The sequence below is a fragment of the Schistocerca serialis genome, chromosome 6 (genome assembly GCF_023864345.2).
Source record: "Schistocerca serialis cubense isolate TAMUIC-IGC-003099 chromosome 6, iqSchSeri2.2, whole genome shotgun sequence".
In the NCBI taxonomy this organism is placed as follows: Eukaryota; Metazoa; Arthropoda; class Insecta; order Orthoptera; family Acrididae; genus Schistocerca; species Schistocerca serialis.
Genome location: NC_064643.1, coordinates 743,240,111 through 743,266,632, shown reverse-complemented (window position 1 = coordinate 743,266,632; position 26,522 = coordinate 743,240,111). Strand labels below are relative to the sequence as shown.

Genomic DNA, 26,522 nt, shown 5'->3' with positions numbered 1-26,522 from the left:
GAAAAAAGGACAGGTATTCACTCGCGCACACACACATATCCATCCGCACATACACAGACACAAGCAGACATTTGTAAAGGCAGAGTTTGGGCAGAGATGTCAGTCGAGGCGGAAGTAAAGAGGCAAAGATGTTGTTGAAAGACAGGTGAGGTATGAGTGGCGGCAACTTGAAATTAGCGGAGATTGAGGCCTGGCGGATAACGAGAAGAGAGGATATACTGAAGGTCAAGTTCCCATTTCCGGAGTTCGGATAGGTTGGTGTTGGTGGGAAGTATCCAGATAACCCGGACGGTGTAACACTGTGCCAAGATGTGCTGGCCGTGCACCAAGGCATGTTTAGCCACAGGGTGATCCTCATTACCAACAAACACTGTCTGCCTGTGTCCATTCATGCGAATGGACAGTTTGTTGCTGGTCATTCCCACATAGAATGCATCACAGTGTAGGCAGGTCAGTTGGTAGATCACGTGGGTGCTTTCACACGTGGCTCTGCCTTTGATCGTGTACACCTCCCGGGTTACAGGACTGGAGTAGGTGGTGGTGGGAGGGTGCATGGGACAGGTTTTGCACCGGGGGCGGTTACAAGGATAGGAGCCAGAGGGTAGGGAAGGTGGTTTGGGGATTTCATAGGGATGAACTAACAGGTTACGAAGGTTAGGTGGACGGCGGAAAGACACTCTTGGCGGAGTGGGGAGGATTTCATGAAGGATGGATCTCATTTCAGGGCAGGATTTGAGGAAGTCGTATCCCTGCTGGAGAGCCACATTCAGAGTCTGGCCCAGTCCCGGAAAGTATCCTGTCACAAGTGGGGCACTTTTGTGGTTCTTCTGTGGGGGATTCTGGGTTTGAGGGGATGAGGAAGTGGCTCTGGTTATTTGCTTCTGTACCAGGTCGGGAGGGTAGTTGCGGGATGCGAAAGCTGTTGTCAGGTTGTTGGTGTAATGATTCAGGGATTCCGGACTGGAGCAGATTCGTTTGCCACGAAGACCTAGGCTGTAGGGAAGGGACCGTTTGATGTGGAATGGGTGGCAGCTGTCATAATGGAGGTACTGTTGCTTGTTGGTGGGTTTGATGTGGACGGACGTGTGAAGTTGGCCATTGGACAGGTGGAGGTCAACGTCAAGGAAAGTGGCATGGGATTTGGAGTAGGACCAGGTGAATCTGATGGAACCAAAGGAGTTGAGGTTGGAGAGGAAATTCTGGAGTTCTTCTTCACTGTGAGCCCAGATCATGAAGGTGTCATCAATAAATCTGTACCAAACTTTGGGTTGGCAGACCTGGGTAACGAAGAAGGCTTCCTCTAAGCGACCCATGAATAGGTTGGCGTACGAGGGGGCCATCCTGGTACCCATGGCTGTTCCCTTTAATTGTTGGTATGTCTGACCTTCAAAAGTGAAGAAGTTGTGGGTCAGGATGAAGCTGGCATAGGTAATGGGGAAAGAGGTTTTAGGTAGGGTGGCAGGTGATCGGCGTGAAAGGAAATGCTCCATCGCAGCGAGGCCCTGGACGTGCGGAATATTTGTGTATAAGGAAGTGGCATCAATGGTTACAAGAATGGTTTCCGGGGGTAACAGATTGGGTAAGGATTCCAGGCGTTCAAGGAAGTGGTTGGTATCTTTGATGAAAGATGTGAGACTGCATGTAATGGGTTGAAGGTGTTGATCTACGTAGGCAGAGATACGTTCTGTGGGGGCTTGGTAACCAGCTACAGTGGGGCAGCCGGTATGATTGGGTTTGTGGATTTTAGGAAGAAGGTAGGGGTGCGGAGTGTCGGTGGGGTCAGGAGGTTGATGGAGTCAGGTGAAAGGTTTTGCAGGGGGCCTAAGGTTCTGAGGATTCCTTGAAGCTCCGCCTGGACATCGGGAATGGGGTTACCTTGGCAAACTGTATGTGGTGTTGTCTGAAAGCTGACACAGTCCCTCAGCCACATACTCCGGACGATCAAGTACCACGGTCGTGGAACCCTTGTCCGCCGGAAGAATGACGATTGATCGGTCAGCCTTCAGATCACGGATAGCCTGGGCTTCAGCAGTGGTGATGTTGGGTGTAGGATTAAGGTTTTTTAAGAAGGATTGAGATGCAAGGCTGGAAGTCAGAAATTCCTGGAGGGTTTGGAGAGGGTGATTTTGAGGAAGAGGAGGTGGGTCCCGCTGTGACGGAGGACAGAACTGTTCCAGGCAGGGTTCAATTTGGATGGCGTCTTGGGGAGTTGGATCATTAGGAGTAGGATTAGGATCATTTTTCTTCGTGGCAAAGTGATATTTCCAGCAGAGAGTACGGGTGTAGGACAGTAAATCTTTGACGAGGGCTGTTTGGTTGAATCTGGGAGTGGGGCTGAAGGTGAGGCCTTTGGATAGGACAGAGGTTTCGGATTGGGAGAGAGGTTTGGAGGAAAGGTTAACTACTGAATTAGGGTGTTGTGGTTCCAGATTGTGTTGATCGGAATTTTGAGGTTTTGGAGGGAGTGGAGCTGGAAGTGGGAGATTGAGTAGATGGGAGAGACTGGGTTTGTGTGCAATGAGAGGAGGTTGAGGTTTGCTGGAAAGGTTGTGAAGGGTGAGTGAGTTGCCTTTCCGGAGGTGGGAAACCAGGAGATTGGATAGTTTTTTGAGGTGGAGGGTGGCATGCTGTTCTAATTTACCGTTGGCCTGTAGGAGGATGCTCTGAACAGCCGGTGTGGATGTGGGAGAGGAAAGATTAAGGACTTTTATTAAGGATAGGAGTTGACGGGTGTGTTCATTGGCTGAGTTGATGTGTAGGTGAAGGATTAGGTGGGTGAGGGCAATGGATTGTTCAGTTTGGAACTGGTATAAGGACTGATGGAAGGAAGGGTTGCAGCCAGAGATGGGAACTTTTAAGTGTGAGGCCTTTGGGAGTAATGCCAAATGTTAGACAAGCCTGAGAAAATAGAATATGGGAGCGTAATCTGGCTGGGGTGAAGGCATGTTTGCGGAGGGAATGTAAATAAAACTTAATGGGGTCGTTGTGGGGGTGTTGTGAGGGTGACATGGTATTAGAAGGTGGAAAGTGTAACATGAGGTGAAATGAAAATGAAAATAAAAATATATGGGGAGAGATAAAGGTGAACTGGAAAGTAAGTGGAGATCTGGAATGAAAAAAGGCGAAAAGGTGTTGGTTACAGCTGGGCTATGTTGGACTCGGGTTGGTAGACAACGATGTGCATAAAGGTTAGGTGGTTGTGTTGCCGCCAAAACACGTTAAAGGATGGAGAAATTCGGGAACATTTCGAAAAAACTGCATGTATTATATTAAAAGGAGTGGTTTTGTGGTGGCAGATTATGAAAATGAGGCTAACAATAGTGTGACGAAGAAATAATGACGTTAAAATCTGTGGGAAGCGGCTGAAAATTATAAGTGATGTGGGAAAAACGGAAATGGAAATATAGCGAAAGTTATTAGAACTGGCCGAAATGGTTGTTTAAAAGGTGAAAGGAACTGTTTGTGGACTAGAAACGGTGGATATTATAGCGGCGGTAGTGCTGAAAGCGGCAAAAAAATTTTTTTGGTTATGGTTTGGAAGTGGGTTACGTATTATAGAGTATATATAGGCGGGATAAAATAGTATAGCAGATTACGGTAAAAAGGAGAAGGTGAATACAAAGTGAAACTACTGGCAAAAACAGAAAGAGGAAAACAAGACGACAGAAAAGATTTCGAGATGCAACAGTGACAATAACAAACGTAATTGTTGGATTCAAATTAATGATATCAATATAATAGAGGGAAACATTCCACGTGGGAAAAATTATATATAAAAACAAAGATGAGGTGACTTACCGAACGAAAGCGCTGGCAGGTCGATAGACACACAAACAAACACACAAAATTCTAGCTTTCGCAACAAACTGTTGCCTCATCAGGAAAGAGGGAAGGAGATGGAAAGACGAAAGGATGTGGGTTTTAAGGGAGAGGGTAAGGAGTCATTCCAATCCCGGGAGCGGAAAGACTTATCTTATGGGGAAAAAAGGACGGGTATACAATCGCGCGCGCACACACACACACATATCCATCCGCACATACACAGACACAAGCAGACATTTTCTTTCATAAAATATTGATAATTAAGAATTTATATTTGAAATGAAAACAGGAATTTTGTGTGCACTATGTAATTGGAAACAAGAAGACGTGCAGTATTCATAAAAAATGAAACTGATGATAAATTTTAGAATTACAAGATGTAGGTATTTAAAATTGAATGAAAAAAACCTGACCGAGGCGAGACTTGAACTGTCAAATACAGTACCTCAAAAAACCTCAAATCCAATTTTTCTCTGTAAATTTATGGAAAACATTAAGAACGACCTATTTCCTGGCACTTTTTAACAGCGTTCTGCATGCATGTTTCACTGCGGAGCAGGAGGCAGCCTAGCCATTTTCATACTGCTTGTTGACAGTGTGACAATCAGAGCACATCAGTACAGAGACTGTGACTACAAATTTTTCAAATAAAAACTGCATAGCTAAATCATGATAAAGAAAAACGGTCATGACTACTAATGCATTAGAATATATTAAAATTTCCGTTTAATGTAACTTAGTATTAAGATATCTAATTCGTAATTAGGACCTACTTCCAAGAGCAGAACACCACCAGTGTATGCATGCTATAGCTTCTGACCAATCATCGTGTTCGCGTTTGTTTCATTCTTATGATGTGCAGAGTTTAGATCATCGACAGTTTTAGTGGAAAGACTGCTCTACTGGAAACAAGCCTAACAATGAACTGTTTGCTCAATAATGGTGGGAAATCATTGCCAACTTCACAACCAAGTTTCTACCAGTATGACCCATGAGAGTAACTTCTCTCTTGGTTGATGGTGTTAAATGAAAGAAAAGATGAAATTGAAGTATGTTTCTATACTCTGCATGTAATTCCAGTGCATTAGGATTTCATTGAAGCTACTCACAGTGATGGCTTTCAGATTTTTAAATTTCACTCATGGGATGTCTGTCAACGTGTTTTAATCCAGCTTGTCTCTTCAGTTAATTCTCATCTTTCCTCTCTAAATCTAGAAAGTGAAACACATTTCATACTAATTCTTTGTTTGCTATTGCATATTACATTTGTAAGCAGATCCTTCTCTTCCTTTTAGTGTGACCAATTTTAGCTTACATTTCATGCATTTTACACATGAGTTCATGTTGTTAATAATCAGAAATTATTATTACAGATCTTGAGAGGCGATGCATCAAAATTTAGTGGGATTTTAGATCCAGGTATCTTTGAGCTGAACTCAAAGGCTGTAAATAAGGCTTATGAAGAATATGTGTTGAATGTTGGTGATTTTGATGAAAGGATATTTCTTGGTAAGTTTTTCAATTTTGTGATCTTGTACCTTGAGCTGTCATTGTCTTCTGTTACATGTTTATTAACTGTGGGTTTATATTGGCGATGGAGCACATACTGTATCTGGGACAGTATAGTCAGTTGTAGCAGTTTTGAAAGCAACAAGAGCTTGTTCATCCTTGTAGAGAAATTTTTAGTTGTGGAATTCCAGAATGTTGTTCATTTCCTATTCTTGGCACCTACTGTACAGGCATTGTCTAAACTAGCTGTGTGTGCTTTCTGGTCACTGTCATGCATTACCTTCAGAAACTTTACTTCCAATCTCCATTGTAATGTGAACTTGGGATCTCTTAACTGAAGAATTACTTTGTATAAGAGTGTGCTTTTCTAAGTAAAGTGAACATATAATGAAAGAACACAATGCTCACCAATTTTTAAGAAAAATCAGTCTTCAGTATATGGTATTCCATGTATAGTGGTTATGTGGTGCCATTAGTGCTGTTGCTCTGTGTTATTTTTTGTCCATATTAATATATGTTAAATTTCAATAATGGAAATTCCTGGGTGGAAAAATGTGTAAAATCACTTACCTATGGGTGATAGGTGTATGACACACAGAAGCATATAATGGAAGACATTTAACACTTGCTTTCATGATGTTGCTCTTTTTCTAGTAAGAGTTCACACAGCTACCCAAAAGTCACACTTGCAGTAGCAGCAAGTCTCGTTGCTACCAAGAGCACATACTTTTGGGTGTCTGTGAGATTGTGTGTGTGAAAAGAAGTGAGATCTTGAAAGCTAGTGTTAACTGTTTCATATTACATGTTTCTGTGTGCCACACACCAATATTATGCAGGTAAGAGGTTGGTTTCCCATATTTTAGGTATGTTAAGTTTCAGTGTATAGTACAAAAATATGCTTTTAAGCATATTTTCGCTTTTCAGTCCGTTTTGTGCACAACCTGCCATCTTCCTTCCATTGGTCTTACTTTGAACTTACTGGCTAACTCAGGTGCAAATTACGAATAATTAAGAAATTGTTATAAAGATGTTTTCAATGTTGAAGTCTGGGACCGTAATTTATCCTCCTAAAGTTTATTTGGTTCAGTATGTATAGCAGATGCAATTGATATTCCCTTTTCATATATAGTTTTGTAAAATAAGTAAATAAAAACCCATTTTTGAATACTTTTGCAGAATACTATATTAAGGTGTTGCAGTGCTAAACAAGTAGTTCACAATAGTGTGTTCCTAGCAGTGCAGTGTGTCAGTCATGGAAAGGTGCTACCACTAATTAGGGAAATGAAGGAGTCATTACCATTTGCTGCTTAAAAGATAAGATGGAAAAAAGTATTTGAAACAGATTGGACAGCCGCCCGGAGTGACCGTTCGGTTCTAGGCGCTACAGTCTGGAACCGAGCGACCGCTACGGTCGCAGGTTCGAATCCTGCCTCGGGCATGGATGTGTTTGTTGTCTTTAGGTTAGTTAAGTTTAATTAGTTCTAAGGTCTAGGCGACTGATGACCTCAGAAATTAAGTCGCATAGTGCTCAGAGCCATTTGAGCCAGATTGGACATTCTGGATCTTGCTGAAATACATTTTGTATCTGAAAACAGAATGCGGACCTGTAAAGTGACAGTTGAAACATTACCCCAGAGCTACATACATACTCCATTATTTTCACCATGTTGCCACTGTTCAAGATGTGGCAGAAATAGTTTTGAAAAGTGGAAATGAGCTCAAAAAATGGTGCAAATTTATCGTATCACTTTTGAAGATAACATTACTCAAAAGGGACCTCTCTCTATCTGCTGTGGTCATCTGTTTTTCAATAGTGATATAAGTGATCATGACTCATTAGCAATGAATGCTTTTGAGCAAGATTGTCTTAAAAAATCCTATCATGCAGAAAAGTTTTTTATGCAGTTTTCCGTGTGGCTCTTATCCCCCCTCTAGGATGTGAAAATTCTTCATGCTACACCTGTGTAGAAAATGCCATGTTTTAAAAGCTGATATTTCTTAAAAAGACTCACATTCAAAATGTGTTTCATGTGGTGTATTGTGTCACAAATAATAATCAGTTGAGTTGTCGCAAGTTCATATCTCTCTGTTACATGTTTATGTCTATACAATTGTTTGTTTTTGTGATTCTTACTGAGAAAATATGTCTTTTATGTGAATGTCCATATTTGATATAGACTGGCATGTGTAAATTGTAAGTATTGGATAACATAAAAATTATTTCTCATGAATCTTCCTGCATATAAATTAATTCGTCCCCATGAAACTAATATTCCAAAAGCCTTTTTTGGGTGTTGAAAAATGTCAACCATTTCTTGTAGAAAACGACATTGAATTATCAGGCCTACGATGAAAGTTTCTGAACTGTAAATTAAAATGTGCAGTGACTGTATTCATTGAAAATTATAAGATTGGTCAAAAATGACTGACAGGCATAAAGAAATTTTCTTAACCTTCCACAGTTTTATTGCTCTATACCTTGATCAGGAAACAAGTGATTGACATTGAAGCATGTTGGGTGCAAAGTGTGAAAGACATTGGTGATGTCAGTTCATCAGTGCTTGTGTGTGAAGTATGGTTGTAGCGTCAACAGCTATGTGGTTCTGTACCGACTAACTCTCTGTTAACATGCAGTATTGAGTTCACTTTGCAGCATGTAGTATCTGTGTTGCTTAGTGAATGCAGTCCTGTGTGTAAGATATCATTGTCCTGATATTTGTATAGCTGAATGAAAACCACAGGTCGCATACTGTCTTTTACAATTATAAGGATGATTCATTTTAGGTGATATACTCTGTATGAAAGGGATGCTCAAATGGGTTAAATAATAGACACCGCAAAAAAAACTTACGCACTACGTCATACTTGTGCAGACGGGGTTTCCTTAATAACAAGATGAGATTTATTTTGGAAGTGCTGTAGATGCAACTCTTTCAAAATATGAAACACAGACCTTGACTACAAACACTGATAAAAGACAAATTACAGCACAGGGTAAATGCCACTTAGTTCAAAGTCATCTCCTTCACGCCACTGCATGTTTTTGTGAGGCTTACAACATTACTCCATTTCTCCAGCGTTATTTGTGTCACTGTTTCCTCTAACAATTTCTGAGTTCCTGCCACAGTGAAGCTTTTATTATTGATTGCCACATGATGATGTTTGATCTGCTCGCAAATCATTTCGAAGTTGTTAAAGTGGCAGTGGTATGGTAGAGTCCTAAGAACCATATGACTGTGTTCTTTAGCCACCTCGTCAATTACATACTGTTGAAACTGTGGCTTATTTTGTTTCACAATTCCAAGAATTCCTCCTTACATTGCTCATCCCAAACTTGTACATTGGGATATTTTAATCATTCAAAGATGTCAGCTTTTTTGTTGCCATTGTTAGAGCTTTATCTTTAGTGGTTGGATGGTATGGGGAATTATCCATAATGATGACAGGCGAATGATTTAAGTGTTACAATAGTTGGCTCTTGAATCGCTTTAGATAATTTTCACGATTCATCTCATGTTAGTTGCTTGTCTTCTTTGTTTGGTAAACAAGGAGACAGTTTGTTGCAGAACCAGAAGTAGCTTCAGCTTGCAAAACAATAATTCTTGCACTTTTTACTGTGAGAAGCGCAGTACTTCCACATATATTGTCATCTGTTCAGTCTTTTCTGATGAAATGACCAGCATTTATTTGTATTTCATTGAGCCACACTATGTCTTCAAATGTCGTCTTAACAACCTTTCTTTCCTTGGGCCTTGTACTGCGCCAACGCGGGGTCGGCCTTGTTATTACTGATTTGGCAGTGTTAGTTGGAGAGGGTGGCCGGATGCCCTTCCTGCTGCCACACTGAACCCCCCGGGACGTAAACAGTGTACCCCAGCTGTCTGCGTCTAGTATAAGCCATGAAATAGTACGAACTTGTTCAAACGTCTGTGAGTCGTGTGACTGAGGTGGAACGGAGGGTCCAGCCCGGTATTCACCTAGTGGGATGTGGAAAACCGCCTAAAAACCACATCCAGGCTAGCTGGCTTAGCAGTCCTCATCGGTAATCCGCCGGGTGGATTTGATCCAGGGCTGGCGCACCTACCCGAGTCCAGGAAGCAGCACATTAGCGCTCTCGGCTACCTTGGCGGGTCAAATGCTATCTTAACAATGTCCCTTAAAAATCAGCAATGCCACTTAACAAAATCCATTGTCTCCATTTTAATTTTGCATCTATTAATTTTTTTTATACTTGAAACCATGGCCACTGACAACTATTAACAATGAATCTTGCTGAGACTTAATAATTCTTCCTCACAAAAAGTAACTTACAGTTTTTTCATAGTTGCGTGTTTTTTCCTCATTTTTCCCCCCATCTTTTTACCAGCCATCCATAGCTTTTGCCAACTTTCACAGCAGTGTTTTTATGAATCTTCAAGGCGTTTGCAGTTGTTTCAATTACCTTTGTTAGAGGCAGCAGAGCTGCAACATTGTCTCTCTCCTTCTCAAAATATTCCCACACCAAGCACACAGACTCATGTGTCTGACCAAGCAAAATATGAGCAGATCACTAAACTTTCCATTTACCAACCACACATTCCTGCACACTTCCACTGCAAGCTTCAGACATTTTGGATTTTAAAATAAACTTGCCACCCAGAGAAAAAGCTCACAATGAAAATGGATCACAACTGTTAGGTTACAAGCTGCAAGCGTAGCCTGCAATTGGCTCTTGCCACTACCTGGCATAGTAGAGTGATTGGGCAATGGTGAATGGAACGGAAGGTGCAACAGAGCACATTCTATAATTGTTTTTTGCTTTAAACAGCTAGTGGACCGTCACTTTGTTGTTTTGATCTAGATGTAATAAAGCAATTGGAAGAAGTAGTGTCTGATGATAAAACTGTTGAATCTAGTTTTACTGATAGTCTAGTGAAGAGAAACTTATGGTAAAATCAAATTTTGTCAGTGGAGTTCGGACCAAGGGATTAGTTGGAAGACAGGTGATACCAGACCATCATTGAAGCAAGGATCTATGCTGACAGAGAGAACTCCAAAAGAAGTCGTAATAATAGTAATCGAAATAGTCTAGAAGTAAATAGGGGAAAATATAAGTATAGGAAAGGGAAAATAGATAATTTCAGTTACAAACTGCAGTGGCAAAACTGACAGGTAGGTAGGAAATATTTGGTATAGACATTGTATTCCAGGCGTTTTCTTTTTGGAAATATTCATGTTTGATCATCAGTGATGTGTCTTCATGTCTTAACTTCAGCTTACGTAAAATTTATTTTCTTTCTTTTCTATAACAAATACTTTTCTCTTAATTTTGATTGTAACTTATTCGTGAAAGAAGTTGCTTAGAAAACACTCGTTCGACTGAGTCTCAAGTGCTCGCCATTCAAGGACCCTTGCCATGTAGGATTGGTAGGGAAGTTCCAAGGCAGGATGGAACATTTTTTCATGGGCTCATTTAATAAGCGTGAGAGCATTACAGACAAAATTACTGTTCATATTCCAAGAGCCTACATTACAAGAAGACTGGCAATATATTATTTTGTCTCGCAAAGGTCTTGTGAAATGACCACGAAGAAATTAGTGCTCATATGGAGGCATACTGACAGTTGTTCTTCTTGTGCACTGTTAGAAACCGCGTGATCTGAGACGTCGTGTCACGGTCCGTGCAGCTGCCCCTGTCAGAGGTTCGAGTCCTTCCTCAGGCACGAGTGTGTGTGTTGTCCTTAGCGCAAGTTAGGTTAAGTAGTGTATAGGCTTAGGAACCAATGATCTGAGCAGTTTGGTCCCTTAAGAATTGACACACATTTGAACACTGTTCGAAAATGGAACGTAAAAGACAGAATTAAAGTTTTACCTGAAGTACCATGTGGCACCCTCTCATAAGTTGCTTAGCAGAATAGAAGTAGACATACTTAAATGATACATTAACAAAAATAATCAATTTTTGAAAATATAAGTAATTGGACAGATAAAAAATTACTCACCAAGCATTATCAGGAGAACACATATATAAAAGGTATTAAAGTTTGCAAGCAAGCCAATGACTCCTCCTTTTATCAGAAGGGTTGAAGAGAAAGGAAGAGGGGTGAAGGAACATGACTGGTGTGTTCTAGGAAAAGGGGTAGAGTTTGAGTTACCCAGAGCCCTGGGTCGGAGGAGACTTACTGGATGGGGTGAGAAGGGAAGACAGTTGGGGGCTGCACCGGACGAAATTCAAAAACCTGAGAGCTTAAAGGTAATATGCATGACAGAGATTACTTCTAAAGCATTGTACATGAGTTAATAAGAATGAAAAGCTAAGAGCAGTGTATGTGATGGAGGTGGGAGGGAATGTTGCTTTGGGACAAAACTGTGCTATCACAACAGAAATTCTTGGGTCAGAAAAGGATATCAGAACAATGTATGGTGTCACTTCATTAACTTAGTGCAGGCAATTGTCCAAGCAACTTGGAACAGTAACTCTTTTTATCCCTGTTCATATGGCTGTCTAAGATTATGTACTGATTCAAAAGGAGCTGCAACATTCACTCTGTGAACATTAGTCAGGGGAAAAAAATTAGTCTGGATGCAATGTCTTGACTCATGTACAGAAAGATGTACATTATTCTGCAGGATCCATGTACATCCATACATAATGTTCCATAATTCACACCCCAAAGGAGACCCTTCAGTGGTGTGGAACAAGTCAGATCATACATCAGTTGGCAGGGGCAGTCTCTGCAGGCCACTGCTGTAAAATACGCTAATAACAAATGCTAATCTACTCTTTAATTAGCTTTCCAGCATTACTAAAAAGTGTTATAAAAAAAGAAAGATATTGACTACTAACTTTAAGGATTTCCTTGTGCCACATTAGTTTTATTCTGCACAGAGGGCCCTTGTCCACAGATGAATGCTGTCTGTCTTTTTTGGTTAGTCTCAGATAATCAAACATGAAACAGAGAAAGCATTGAGCAGATCACATTCTCTCTCCCCCTCCCCCCTCCCCACTCCATCTCTTCCCTCTCCCCCTCCCCCCTTCTCAAACCTGACTTTGAAAAATGGTTGTATTCAATAGATCATGTTTTGTATTTATTGATAAAAGGGAGAAACTTAGGAAATGGGGGGGGGGGGGGGCTAGATGGAGATGCTGGAAAATGTAAAATTATTTGAAGCTACCATGCCAGAGGGAGGGGCAGAGATAAACAAGAAATTTAGTGGGAAGGGATTTGGGAGACGAGCAAAATGTAATGGTGCAGGACAGAGGTCTATAGAGAACAGATGCAATGGGAGACAAAGGAGATTGTTTGACAAATAATTCTCCAGTAAACAGTTTGGAGAAGATTGCTAGAGGCAGGGATTCATGGTGAGGCAGAGGGGTCAAACTGAATGGTATGGGTTGAAGCAACTAGTGAAGTTGATCTGGTTGTACTGAAAAATGTACTATGGAATTAGGTCATCAAACTTTCCCTGTGCCGCAATTTGCCATTGCCATTTGTAAGGTAGCAGATGATTGGTACTCATATTCACATCTAAAGTTTCTAGTGGCTGCTGTCACAGACTGGGCTACTTTTAGAGCTGTAGCCTTGAATTACAGAGAGGAAAAAAATTTACCAACTATAAGGATTTTGTACAAACAAATTGCTTTGAAACATGCACATAAAGCACAAAAATAAAACGAGCATGTTGTTGTTTCTTTCTGACCTTATCTTCCCTAGGCTTTTGTATGAGACTAGGCATTGAGCGAAACACACACATCAGAGGGTGTGATAAGCACTATCCATGCTTTCATTGACACTCGAACATAAGTTCATGGTGGTGGCAGCATGCTGTTGAGATTGGGGATGCTTAACTCGCACCTGTTAAGGTGACAGTACTGTGTGGCTTTGTAGTTTCATTGTTGCAACAGTCAAGCAAATTCATTGTGATGAGCTCTTGTGCTAAATGAGCATATCTTGCTAAATGAGCCAGTCTGATGTTCATTGTGCAAATAATAATTCTTTTTGCTGTCAGAGATTAAATCTTATATTACTGCAGATTTAAGAAAAACTAATATTTGTGGTATTTTTAAGCATTTTTTTTATCACTTTCATCAGGGAAATAAGGTAAGCAGAAAGTGACTCTTTTCTCTAAAGAGAGAAAAGTCACTTAATGTATTAGGAGAGAAAAGGCGCAGGAAACAATCAGAATTATCAGTGTATGTTCAGATTACTTAGTGTTCATGATCATGAGCTGATGGCAATTAATAGGTCACGAGTAGAGGTCACAGATGGGAGCTGAAACTATGAGAAAAATATAGACAAGTCATTAGGACAAAAATGTAATTAATGTAAATATATACCATAGCAACAATTTAATTTATTTTATTATATCTGTAAGGCGCTTATGAGGTTTGTATCCTTGGCTGAGGGTGTTCCTTAATATTTGTCAGGACTACTGCAGATATGGGGGCCATGAGGCACACAAATCTACAAACTAATAAGAGTTATTAGCCATCACCACTTCGTTTCAATGAAGAGATTTATAATAACGTGCTCACCACGCTGACCCGTCATAACTGTGTCTGACGTCCTACCATGAATAAATATGGATTTGTCAATACTCCATTGTGAGTCAAAAGACACACAATTCCATGTTGGAAACTGTTCTGCTTGTGCAGGCGGCCAGCGACACGACTACTTTCGGACCCGCATGTGGCAGTCCTCTGACCCTTACACCCCCCCCCCCCTGCCCCCCCAAAGAAGATGAGCTACTGAATGTGATTCTAGACAACCACCTGGGCGTCATGAATCCATTCGCCCATTGTTACATCATAAGGCACTGCCTCATTTATTTCATTCGCAGACACAATAACAATTGGTACTGATGTGTGAGCTTTCAAACTCACAACTTGGTACATGACTTGCACTGTAGACACAAGACACACAAATAAAAATAACAACAACACAGTACTGACAATTACCAGGTGTACTGATATGAAATGAGCGTTAAGATACAAATGTGTCGATAGGGAACATTTGTTGTGAATGAGCCTTATTTTATTTATTTATTTATTTTTATTTTATTTGTTGTTGTTGTTGTTGGTGTGACATCTGCCAAAGATATTTAGTATACATCAGGTCATGGAACAAACATCATCATATGTTTTCATCATGTTCACACATTAATTTTTTTGTTTTCATTTGAAAAAAAAAGTGCTACAGAGTTGCAGCGAATGTTTGTCGAGGCATATGGTGATCATGCTCTATCAGAAGCGACGTGCAAAAGATGGTTTCAACAGTTCAGAAATAATGATTTTGATGTAAGAAATGAAGAACGTGGAAGACCACCAAAAAAATCAGAATTATCAGTGTATGTTCAGATTACTTAGTGTTCATGATCATGAGCTGATGGCAATTAATAGGTCACGGGTAGAGGTCACAGATGGGAGCTGAAACTATGAGAAAAATATAGACAAGTCATTAGGACAAAAATGTAATTAATGTAAATATATACCATAGCAAGTTTGAAGACACTAAATTGCAATCAATATTGGATGAAGATGATACTTTGAGTCAGAAGCAAATGGCAGCAATGCTAAATGTTGCACAACGAACAATTTCTGACCGTTTGAAAGCTATGGGAAAGATCCAAAAGTGTGAAAAATGGGTGCCACTTGAATTGAATGAAAGACGGATGGGAAACTGAAAAACCATTTGTCAAATTTTGCTTCAAAGACATGAAAGAAAATCAGTTTTGCATCGAATTGTTACTGACGATGAAAAATGGATTTATTTTAAGAATCCTAAACAGGAAAAATCATGGGTTAATCCAGGACAACCATCAGCATTGACTGCAAAACCAGATCGATTTGGCAAGAAGACAGTTCTCTGTGTTTGGTGGGATCAGAAAGGTATGGTGTATCATGAGCTTCCAAAACTGTGAATACTAGTCACTACAGACAACAAATAATCAATCTGAACTGTGCATGGATCGAAAAAAAGATCAGAATGGGCCAGAAGACATGGCAAAGTAATTTTTTTACACGACAGTGCACATGCACACAAAGCAAAACTGGTTCAGGATACAATCAAAACACTTGGCTGGGAGCTGCTACCCCACCCGCCGTATTCACCAGACTTGGCCCCTTCTTTCTACCATTTGTTTTCATCAATGGGGCACGCATTGGCTGAGGAACACTTCGATTCCTACGAAGAAGTCGAAAATTGGGTGTCTGATTGGTTTGCTTCAAAAGATGAACATTTCTATTGGCGTGGTGTCCACAAATTGCCAGAAAGGTGGTCAGAATTTATAGAAAGCAATGGTCAGTACTTTGAATAAAATGTTTTTACTTTTCAATTCAAAATTAGTGTTTCATTTTCACAAAAAAACGCTCATTTCATACCGGTACAACTGCTAAGTATGGATTAACATTACTTGAAGATCCAAAAGAGTCAATCCTATTTGCTGCTTGAATGAAATTCAGCTCATTGTTAGTTGTCATCATAAATTATAAGAATGAACAGGGTAAATCATGGTAGATGTAGCATCGAATATACGTTCAGTTAGTAGCAATATCTCTAAGAATTGGTCTGGATGCAGTTGTACAGAAATAAGAAATCAGTTGAACTACTTTCTAGAGTTGTTTTTAAATTAAGAGCATCAATTCCAGCATTCGATACACTTCAGAAATTCTTAAAAGCAGTGTGTTTAAATTTAAGTGAGCACTTACAGTGTTTAATCCTTCGAAGAGCTCATGGATTATTGCATTCATCTCACCAAGAATCATGTTGAAATGCATAAGAAGTTGCTTTACAATTTGTTCAATAAAACTGTGTGATTAGTAACGGTTCTTTACATATTCCTTAATACAGTTCTTTCATTAGGCACGTTAATTGAATTCGTACTGGACTGTTGTTCAAGGGCTACAATTTTGTCTTGAACGTCCAATAGATCTCAGCTTGTTAAAGTGCCGAATAGCCGAATACAGTAGAAGGACACTTCCTCCAAAATCAAACCAGGCACGTTTGTGCTTAATCAAGATTTTATGTGGCAAAAGGTTTAAGAAACAGTTAATTTCTTTTTCATAATTAGCAAACGTGCACTCTGCATACATTTTGGCAGTAATCCAGTTGTTATACCAAGTCATTCCTATTTCCAAAACTGTGTCATTATCTTTGACTGAACAAGTCAAATCAATTTGCATTTTAATAGAATTGAATTATTGTGGGATCTCACTCAAATTGGATTTAAGTACAAGGTTAGCATTATTTGTTGAAACTACCATGTTCGATCCTTCTAGTACTAGAAGGTATCAGATAGATTATATAATGGTAAGGCAAAGATTTAGCAACCAGGTTTTAAATTGTAAGACATTTACAGGGGCGGATGTGGACCCTGACCACAATCTATTGGTTATGAACTGTAGATTAAAATTGAAGAAACTGAAAAAAGGTGGGAATTTAAGGAGATGGGACCGGAATATACTGACTAAACCAGAGGTTGTACAGAGTTTCAGGGAGAGCATAAGGGAACAATTGACAGGAATGGGGGAAAGAAATACAGTAGTAGAAGAATGGGTAGCTCTGAGGGATGAAATAGTGAAGGCAGCAGAGGACCAAGTAGGTAAAAAGACGAGGGCTAGTAGAAATCCTTGGGTAACAGAAGAAATACTGAATTCAATTGATGAAAGGAGAAAATATAAAAACGCAGTAAATGAAGCAGGCAAAACGGAATAGAAACGTCTCAAAAATGAGATCGACAGGAATTGCAAAATGGCTAAGCAGGGATGGCTGGAGGACAAATGTAAGGATGTAGAGGCTTATCTCACTAGGGGTAAGATAGATACGGCCTACAGGAAAATTAAAGAGACCTTTGGAGAAAAGAGAGCCACTTGTATGAATATCAAGAGCTCAGATGGAAACCCAGTTCTAAGCAAAGAAGGGAAAGCAGAAAGGTGGAAGGAGTATATAAAGGGTCTATACAAGGGTGATGTACTTGAGGACAATATTATGGAAATGGAAGAGGATGTAGATGAAGATGAAATGGGAGATACGATACTGCGTGAAGAGTTTGACAGAGCACTGAAGGACCTGAGTCGAAACAAGGCCCCGGGAGTAGACAACATTCCATTAGAACTACTGACGGCCTTGGGAGAGCCAGTCCTGACAAAACTCTACCATCTTGTGAGCAAGATGTATGAGACAGGCGAAATACCCTCAGACTTCAAGAAGAACATAATAATTCCAATCCCAAAGCAGCTGCAAAATACTAACGTGAATTATTTACAGACGAATGGAAAAACTGGTGGAAGCCGACCTCGGGGAAGATCAGTTTGGATTCCGTAGAAATGTTGGAACACGTGAGGCAATACTGACCTTACGACTTATCTTAGAAGAAAGATTAAGAAAAGGCAAACCTACGTTTCTAGCATTTGTAGACTTAGAGAAAGCTTTTGACAATGTTGACTGGAATACTGCCTTTCAAATTCTGAAGGTGGCAGGGGTAAAATACAGGGAGCGAAAGGCTATTTACAATTTGTACAGAAACCAGATGACAGTTATAAGAGTCGAGGGGCATGAAAGGGAAGCAGTGGTTGGGAAGGGAGTGAGACAGGGTTGTAGCCTCTCCCTGATGTTATTCAATCTGTATATTGAGCAAGCAGTAAAGGGAACAAAAGAAAAATTCGGAGTAGGTATTAATATCCGTGGAGAAGAAATAAAAATGACATTGTAATTCTGTCAGAGACAGCAAAGGACTTGGAAGAGCAGTTGAACGGAATGGACAGTGTCTTGAAAGGAGGATATAAGATGAACATCAACAAAAGCAATTGCTATTTGGGGAGCAAAATAACTGATGATGGTAGAAGTAGAGAGGATATAAAATGCAGACTGGGAATGGCAAGGAAAGCGTTTCTGAAGAAGAGAAATTTGTTAACATTGAGTAGAGATTTAAGTGTCAGGAAGCCGTTTTTGAAAGTATTTGTATGGAGTGTAGCCATGTATGGAAGTGAAACATAGACGATAAATAGTTTGGACAAGAAGAGAATAGAAGCTTTTGAAATGTGGAGCTACAGAAGAATGCTGAAGGTTAGATGGGTAGATCACATAACTAATGAGGAGGTATCGAATAGAATTGGGGAGAAGTGGAGTTTGTGGCACAACTTGGCAAGAAGAAGGGACAGGTTGGTAGGACATGTTCTGAGGCATCAGGGGATCACAAATTTAGCATTGGAGGGCAGCATGGAGGGTAAAAATTGTAGAGGGAGACCAAGAGATGAATACACTAAGCAGATTCAGAAGAATGTAGGTTGCAGTAAGTACTGGGAGATGAAGAAGCTTACACAGGATAGAGTAGCATTGAGAGCTGCATCAAACCATTCTCAGGACTGAAGACAACAACAACATCATGTTTGATTGTGGTTCAAACACAGCACCTGTTGATGTGGCACTACTATTATAGCATTAGTAGAACACATTGTAATAACAGAAATTAGAATTACAGCAAACATGGTTAATTATTTCTAAACACTAGAAATAAACAATGAATATAATACAAATGTGTTTCTTGTGGTAACCTGTGGAGTAAGATTTAGTTACACGTGCACGCTTTAGGTAGTAACTGCAATCTATATTTGCACAACACATTCATATGTGCAAATGGCTGAGAAATAAACACATCTTTTACACTCACTTACACTACACACGTCTACGAAGATTGTAGGGGTGTCTGGGACTTGATCACTCGATGTATAGCGATGCCTCAGTCTTGGAAGTCTGAACTGTGACCTTGTGCTGCTTGTGTCCTGGATTTAGGAACACCTGGTTAGGCCCTAGGTTTGTCCCTGTCGTCGTCTTGTGATGCTGCAGGAAGTCTACTCAGAAATGGCTTTGCACAATTGACATGAATGACAGTCAAATAAAAAGGCAGTTGGAGTCTAAGAGTGACAACACCTCCAAGATCAGATATGGTCCTTTCCAAAACTTCTTAACTTTTTGACCTAACTCTTCTTTAACACCACAGATCTCTGGCTTGATACTGTGGCAAAACTGCTTGGTGACCATGTTGTTTTGTTTGCTGCAGAAAAGGTTGATGATTCCACCATTTCATTCCCTTCCATGCCTTCTTTAGCTTATGTGCTAATTGCTTTATATATTCATTGCTAATTCCAGTGGTTAATAGTGGAAAGTCCAAGTGTGTATGCATTCTGCATTGTAAGCGCTCAACGAAGTACGGAAGACACACGTCCCAATTGTCATGCTTGCTACTTACATAGTTGCTAATCATCTTAATGATAGTTCTGTGAACTCGCACAATGTGTCCATTTCCATATGGGTGTGTGGTGTAGTTCTTAGTTGTGTTATTTACATTTGCTTACAAGTCTGTTTAAGCAATTCACTCATGAAATTTGATCCTTGGTCACTGATTATTGTTAATGGTGGTCCAGACTTCAGAATCCACTCCTTTACGAAAACCTTACCCACAGTGTCGGCACTCTGATCAGGTATTGGTATCAGGAGATGATGTCTGGAGAAATGATCTAACATGGTCAATATGTATTTATTACCATCTGTAGTCTTAGGCAAAGGACCAGCGACATCAAGTCCAACACTTTCGTATGGTTCACTAGTCTGGCAGTTCTCTGCAGTTTTTCCCGAATTATAATGTCTGTTGCAGGAATCACACTGTGAAACAAGCTCAGAACTGTCAGCTTTACGTCTTGGCCACCAATATACCTCAGCTATTTTAATGTTTGTTGCTTTCTTACCACAGTGTCCAGATAATGAAGAGTCATGCTGTTCCATCATGATTTTGTACTCTCCAGTGCTTTCCGGAATAATTAGGTGGTTTTCTTTACTAGTTATCTTGTACGGCAGTCCACCTATTTTGACAAAACATTGATCTTTTTCGATATTTTGCATTGTGGATGCTCCTCCTGAACTGCATTTAACTCTTCCTCGCAAGTTATTGTAACACAGACATGTACCTTTCAGCTCGTTGCATCAGCATTTACGTGTAGTTTACCAGGTTGATGAATAACTTTAAACTGAAACTCACTCACTCTCAAAGCCCACCTACATAGTGTGGAACTTGGGTCTTAAAGCACAATAGCCATTTAAGTGCGGCATGGTCTGTAACCATTGTGAATTCTCTTCTTGTCAAAAAACATTTGCTATGTGTTACACCAAAAACCAAAGCACAAAGCTCCTTTTCTGTTGTAGAATAATTACATTCTGCTTTGTTTAATCGTCTGGATGCAAATGATATTGGTTGTTTATGGCCATCAGTTTCTTTAGACAAACTACCATCAACAGAAAATTTTGAAGCATCTGTTGAAACAATGAATGGCTTGCTGAAATGTGGATAGGCTAACACTGAAGCTGTGGTTAGGGCAGTTTTAAGGTTTTCTATTGCCGTCATGCATTCTGATGACCAATTGTGTATTTCCCCTTTTCAGTAGCTGTGTCATTTGATGTGCTATATTTGCATAAGCGGCAATGAAATGCCTATAGAAGTTTGCTAATCCTAAGAATGATTGTAATTCTGTGGTTCCAGAAAATTCTTGACAGCTTCAATTATGTTGGATCGGGACAGACGCCTTCACTAGTTGATAACATGTGTAAGGCAGTTCAGTTGCTTTTTTGTGCAAAGTGACATTTATCTATAGACAAGGACAGTGTTGCGCTGCTTATAAGTTCGAAAACTGCTTGAAGTGTCTCTGTATGCTGCTTCATGTTTTCATTGAAAATTATTACATCTTCGATGTTTATAAGAGCTTGTGTTGGTGTGAACCCTGGTAAAACGGAATCCATCTGGTGATGAAAGGTGGCTGGCGCATTGCGAAATCCAAATGGGATATGCAAGTATTTATACACTCCTATGGTAGTAACAAACGAAGTTTTCACTCAATCAACTGGATGCAGTGTCAGCTGATGATATCCACTTGTTAGATCACAAACCAAAAAAATTTGACATCTGGAGTAATACAGGGCTTCTACCAGATTTGGTATGAAGTAAATGTCTGGTGTGGTTACTGCACTCAGAGCATGATAATCCACTCAAAAATGGAACTGTGGTTCTCCAGAAACAGATTTCTTCTGAACTTCTGAACAATGACAACCGGTGAACACCATGGTGGATCTGCAGGATCTCTTGGTTCTGTAATTCCGGTCTCCAGTTGTTCTTTAACCATTTCTTCTACCAGCTCTCTCTGACTAAATGGTTGTGTAAGGTCTCTGGGTGATTGGTGATGCATTTCAGGTACGTATATGATGCTGAACCAGATGAGTGACAGATAAATTGTAACGCTCTTGGAAAAGATATGCATGCTCCAATAACACAAGTGCTAGAATCTCCTACTCTTCAGCTGTCAAATGTTCCGTCTTCTGCCAAATCTTGCTCTATATTTGTTCTACTCTTCAGCTGTCAAATGTTCTGTCTTCTGCCAAATCTTGCTCTATATTTCTATTTCGAATCTTTGCTGCAATTTTTCAGTACTGCTAGTAAAATCTGTCTTTGTAACTGTGAAGTGTGAAACTTCATTTGGGATCACTTTTATTTATGCTTGACACTTCAGCAACTTTTGTTCCTCATGGCAGTACAGTGTCTTCATCGCTCATGTTAGTTATTGTTATTGGCACTAGCTACATTGTGTCTCACCATTGTAGCTACGCCAACACTTCCAGCAACATAACAATGCATTTTGTCCAGTAACTCACACTTATCTGACAGCTCGGTCAATAACAAAGTTCCTTCATTGAATCGGGGTGAATTGACTTTGATATAGATTATTCCTGTTCCCTGGGGAATTTGCTGAGGCTGATCAATCTTTACATTGACTCGAAGGGTTTGAGCTGATGCGTCGGTAAGTTGGTTGATTCCACGACATCAGTGTTTCTGCTACTTTGAGTACAATCTGAAGAATGATTTTGTAGGTCATAGTTTCTACAGCTTAGTGTTATCCTTCTATCAGTGAAAAATATCTCAGCCCCGTTAGCGGTCAAAAAATCAAATCCAAGTACACCACCGTAGCGCGTTTCATTATTTGTAACTACTTGCACCCTTGCGTGTATTTTTCTTGGCCTAAACATAATTCTTTGTCACCATCTCCGTGGTTACGTATGGTCCTGCCGTTTAACCAATGCACCTTTAGCTATGGCAGTCTTAACTTATCCCTTTTGTCAATGTAACACCACATCAGTGAGTTATGTGCTCCCGTGTCAATAAGTAGCTTGATCTGTCATCCACAATATACAGCATTCATCACAAAGTCATTGTCGATCTAATTTTCGGTGGAGCTAACAGGAATCACTGTCTCGGGCAGGGGGCAGACGATGTGGTGGCCCGTATGTCCCAGCACTCATTTAACGCTCTGCCAAGTTGTCTGTTGCTTGCTTTACTCTTTCTCTTATTGTGGCAATCTCTCGATATGTGACCCTTTACCCCACAGTTGTCACAAAGTCATCTTAATTGACCAGTCTTGTTACATCTGTAACATTCTGCATTTGTGTTGAATACATGGCGTTCTTCTTTTCGCATATCATTTAGTCGTCTTATGCTTCCACGAAGCTAACAGCTGCTTCTACTACTTCCTGAAAGGTCTTCCATCGCCCCAGACTGACTGCCTTGCCTACTTCCTAGGCATACATCCCATGAATGAATGTGTCTAACGCTCTCTGATCGGCTTCGAGCAGCTTTGAGCAGCTCTTATATTTGAGAGTTAAAGTTTTGAATTCTGTCAGTAAACTGCTCAATAGATTCGTCCCGTCACATTCGTAGACTATGGAGTTGTTGTCTGTAGAATCTGGTAGCATTTTTGCGTATGAATCTCTGAACAACCATCACTTGGAGTTCATTGTAATTTTCTGATTTCACACAAGTGGTCTTTGCACTGATGAAATCTTGTGCGGCTTCTTGAATTGTTAATTTAGCAACTGCCAATTTATCTGAATCAGTCCACGAAACCAACAAGGCAGGTCCTTCGAGTTTACGGAAGAATACTTGTACGTCTTCCTCGGGTTAACCGCTAAACACTGGTACTCATGGCAATAATGAGAAATGCTTTATGGGGCCAGCATTGCAAGAGCTATCATTTGACAAGTCATGTGAAAGGCTGCACCCATTTTTGTCTGCTTTAACCTTTGAATCTCTTTCCTCAAATTGTTCATAACGGTTTGAGATCGGCTGTGTCACCCAGGTTAGATTCTGCATACTGATTTATGTACGCCAGCAGAATCACACTATTAAGGCAAAAGTTATAGGAATCCATTGCTGCTTTTCGTATTGGAGCCAAATTTAAGTAGACTAACCAGGATTCCAGTGTTGGATGACCCCAGATTGTCGGGTGAGGTCCCCACTGCTGCTGCTGCTGCTGATGATGATGATTCACCATGGAGACATATTATCAGAAACTCGGAAATTCTCGAAAGTTCAGACATCACTGCACCTCCTCAGGACTGTAGCATTCCACAATTGGTTCCCACACTGCCACCACTTCAGTACGGCATTTATGAGGTTTGTATCCTCATCTGATGGTCTCCCTTGCTATTTTTCAGGATTATTGCGGGCATTGGGTCCATGAGGTACAGAAATACGCGAGCTATGAGTTATTAGCAATCACCATTTCATTTTAATAAAGAATTTCGTAACATGCTCACTATGCCAACCTGTAATGATTGTGTCTGATGTCCTACTATGAACAAATATGGATTTGTCAGTACTGCATTGTGAGTTGAAATAGGCATAATTCTGAGTCGGAACCACACGTGTTGGGAACTGTTGTGCCCGTGCAGACGGCCAGCAATGTGACATGACAACTGCGTGTGTGAGGCACTCTACAGCCACTGTATACAGACACCATAGTTCGTCAGCATTCCCTGATACCGCCAGCTCACATTTGTACCCGTACATGCCAGCTGCGTCAAAGCCTGTGACCGTTACATATCTACATTTATTTCCTGTTGCATTTTTCAGGTGGTTGTTTTCCTCTTTACAATATACAGGGTGTATACGACCTGGGACAACCAGGAGATCCGGGAAAAACCCGGGAATTTTTTCATCCGGGAGAAAACCCGGGAATTGTTTAGAATTCCGGGAATTTTTCATCGTTTTAGATTTCAGTTAAATTTTTGTGATTTTGGGTGGTAAGAACCAATAGAACCAATACTCAGCAAAGGATATTACTGTACCCCGCTACTGCAGAATAACACTGCTGCAACGAAACATGAACGGGAGAAAAAAAAAACTTAAGTTGCAAAGGAAATGCGCCTTATACAACAACATAACACAGTGCTCATACAAGCATCTGCCAACAGCAAAGTGTGTCAAAAGCTTTAGGAAGACTATGCAATGATTCATAACGACAGATTGCCTCTGATGAGCGTGACGTGACAACTGTTGACGTTAGATTATTGAGCAGTTGCGGGCGGGCTCTTGGGCATTCGCAGTTGAGTCGCGTATGAGAGATTTTGAGTGGTGACAGAAGTGTGGCTGGGCACCACTATCTAGTATTTCTCCGGTTCGGAAATATCGTACATCCGGGGCTGATGCACAGAGCAATCTGAGTTGTGGTGGGGAGGTGGGTCGTCTCCACGTGACCTGTGTTTACGTTCAGTGATTTTGTTGTTTCCTTTTTGTTTATTGCTCTCATGTAATATGGTAACAAAACGGATTTTTGTGGTCAGGAGCTATCAAATGAATTAAAATACGTTCGCATAATTACAGATTGCTAAAATATGTCATTAGTTTCAGATTTTATTTCCACCTTTCTGACAGTCAAGCATTAATCGCCTTGCAGTACAACGAAGTTATCTTTTTCAGTTTGCTAAAAAGAGTTGGCTTTTGTTAATCTTTTCTGCTGAGGCAGTCAGCTTATTTGAAACTAACTGTTTAATTTCACACTGTTGGTTGGTTTCAACTGTTCGCTGATTTCAAGTGCACATATGACATTATGCCATAATAAATAACCAAACATAAGATAATACAGTACTGGTACTCAAAGAAAATTTGCATCCGAATCTGGACATACTAATGTACACTTTAAGACGAATTATGCATTTTATTATGATACACGAATTTCTGATCCTCTTGAAGTATCCATTGATGTCTTGTTCCTTTTATGACATAATGTAAGATCTTTTAATGTTTTACACATACGGACATATGGCCTTCCTGCGTCATCGCGTGGTGATCACTGTTATCTGGCACTCTCTTGCAACTGCTGAAACGAACCTATTTCTAACAGGTAGCGGGAAAATATTGCGATAGGTGGTTTGAAAAGCGTTACATACATTGAAAGCAAATTTCCTTTTATGCAAGATGAACTTAGGTGGTTTGAAAAGCGTTACATACATTGAAAGCAAATTTCCTTTTATGCAAGATGAACTATGTGCGAGAATGTACGATGAATTTCGTAAATAAGAAAGCGTTTGACTCTCATTTAAAAATCAACTCTTTGAGGACAGACATTTAGAAGAATTTCGAACTCAGAAGATCACACATTTACGTTGTTGTTAAAAATTTTACTGGCACATTTGTGTGATGTATCTTAAAGTGTATCACGCGCAGAAAAGATCAACATTATATGTGGAAGCTTAGCTTCTCTTTCAGCTTATTAATCTTGGAGACCAATATTATGTGTGAATGCTATGTATATTAATTTAAACCATTAACTTTCCTTATTTGTGTTTTTGCGCTACTTAAGAGTGATCTTGCTATTGGCTGACTTCATCACGTGTCCTATGCTGTTATCAGCTGGGGAGATCACGTGACATGAGTGGGAGTGGCTTACAAAAGCGCATTGCAATCTCAATTTCAATACTGCGGAAAGTAACACACGGTATTTGTTGGAATTCAAATTTATACCTTCATAATACAAAAATATGCAGCGTACATATTCCTGCACATCAAAGGTGTTTCAAAACTTGTTTTTTCCCCCGCTGAGTTTCATTTTCTAAAGTGGCGGGACATTCTACGTCGGTATATAAAACCATAAACATTCAAAGCATTAATGAGTTTTACAGTGCCAAAGAATAGTATACGGTCACTTAACACGGAAAAAGTGTATTTTCGCCCGGGAGAAAGTGTATTTTTAACCGGGAAATCCAGGAAAAGTCCGGGAATTTTTTTCCTTGTCCACGTAGACACCCTGAGTATAGTTTCCACTTCTGTCACATCCATCTTTTCTCTCATTTTTGTTGCCCTCATTTATCTTTTCTCTGTGTCGATCCAACCTCTCA

At 40.1% G+C, this 26,522-nt stretch overlaps 1 protein-coding gene across 7 annotated transcripts in view; it reads left to right on the top strand.

The window, feature by feature from the left end:
• LOC126483891 (retinoblastoma-like protein 1) overlaps window positions 1-26,522 on the top strand; it is a 175,787-nt gene that overhangs the window by 36,871 nt on the left and 112,394 nt on the right. For all 7 annotated transcript variants that reach the window (XM_050107157.1, XM_050107153.1, XM_050107158.1 and 4 more), the window contains exon 6: window positions 5,196-5,331. In XM_050107157.1, coding sequence (XP_049963114.1) covers window positions 5,196-5,331 — 136 coding nt within the window. The remainder of the gene's footprint in view (window positions 1-5,195; window positions 5,332-26,522) is intronic.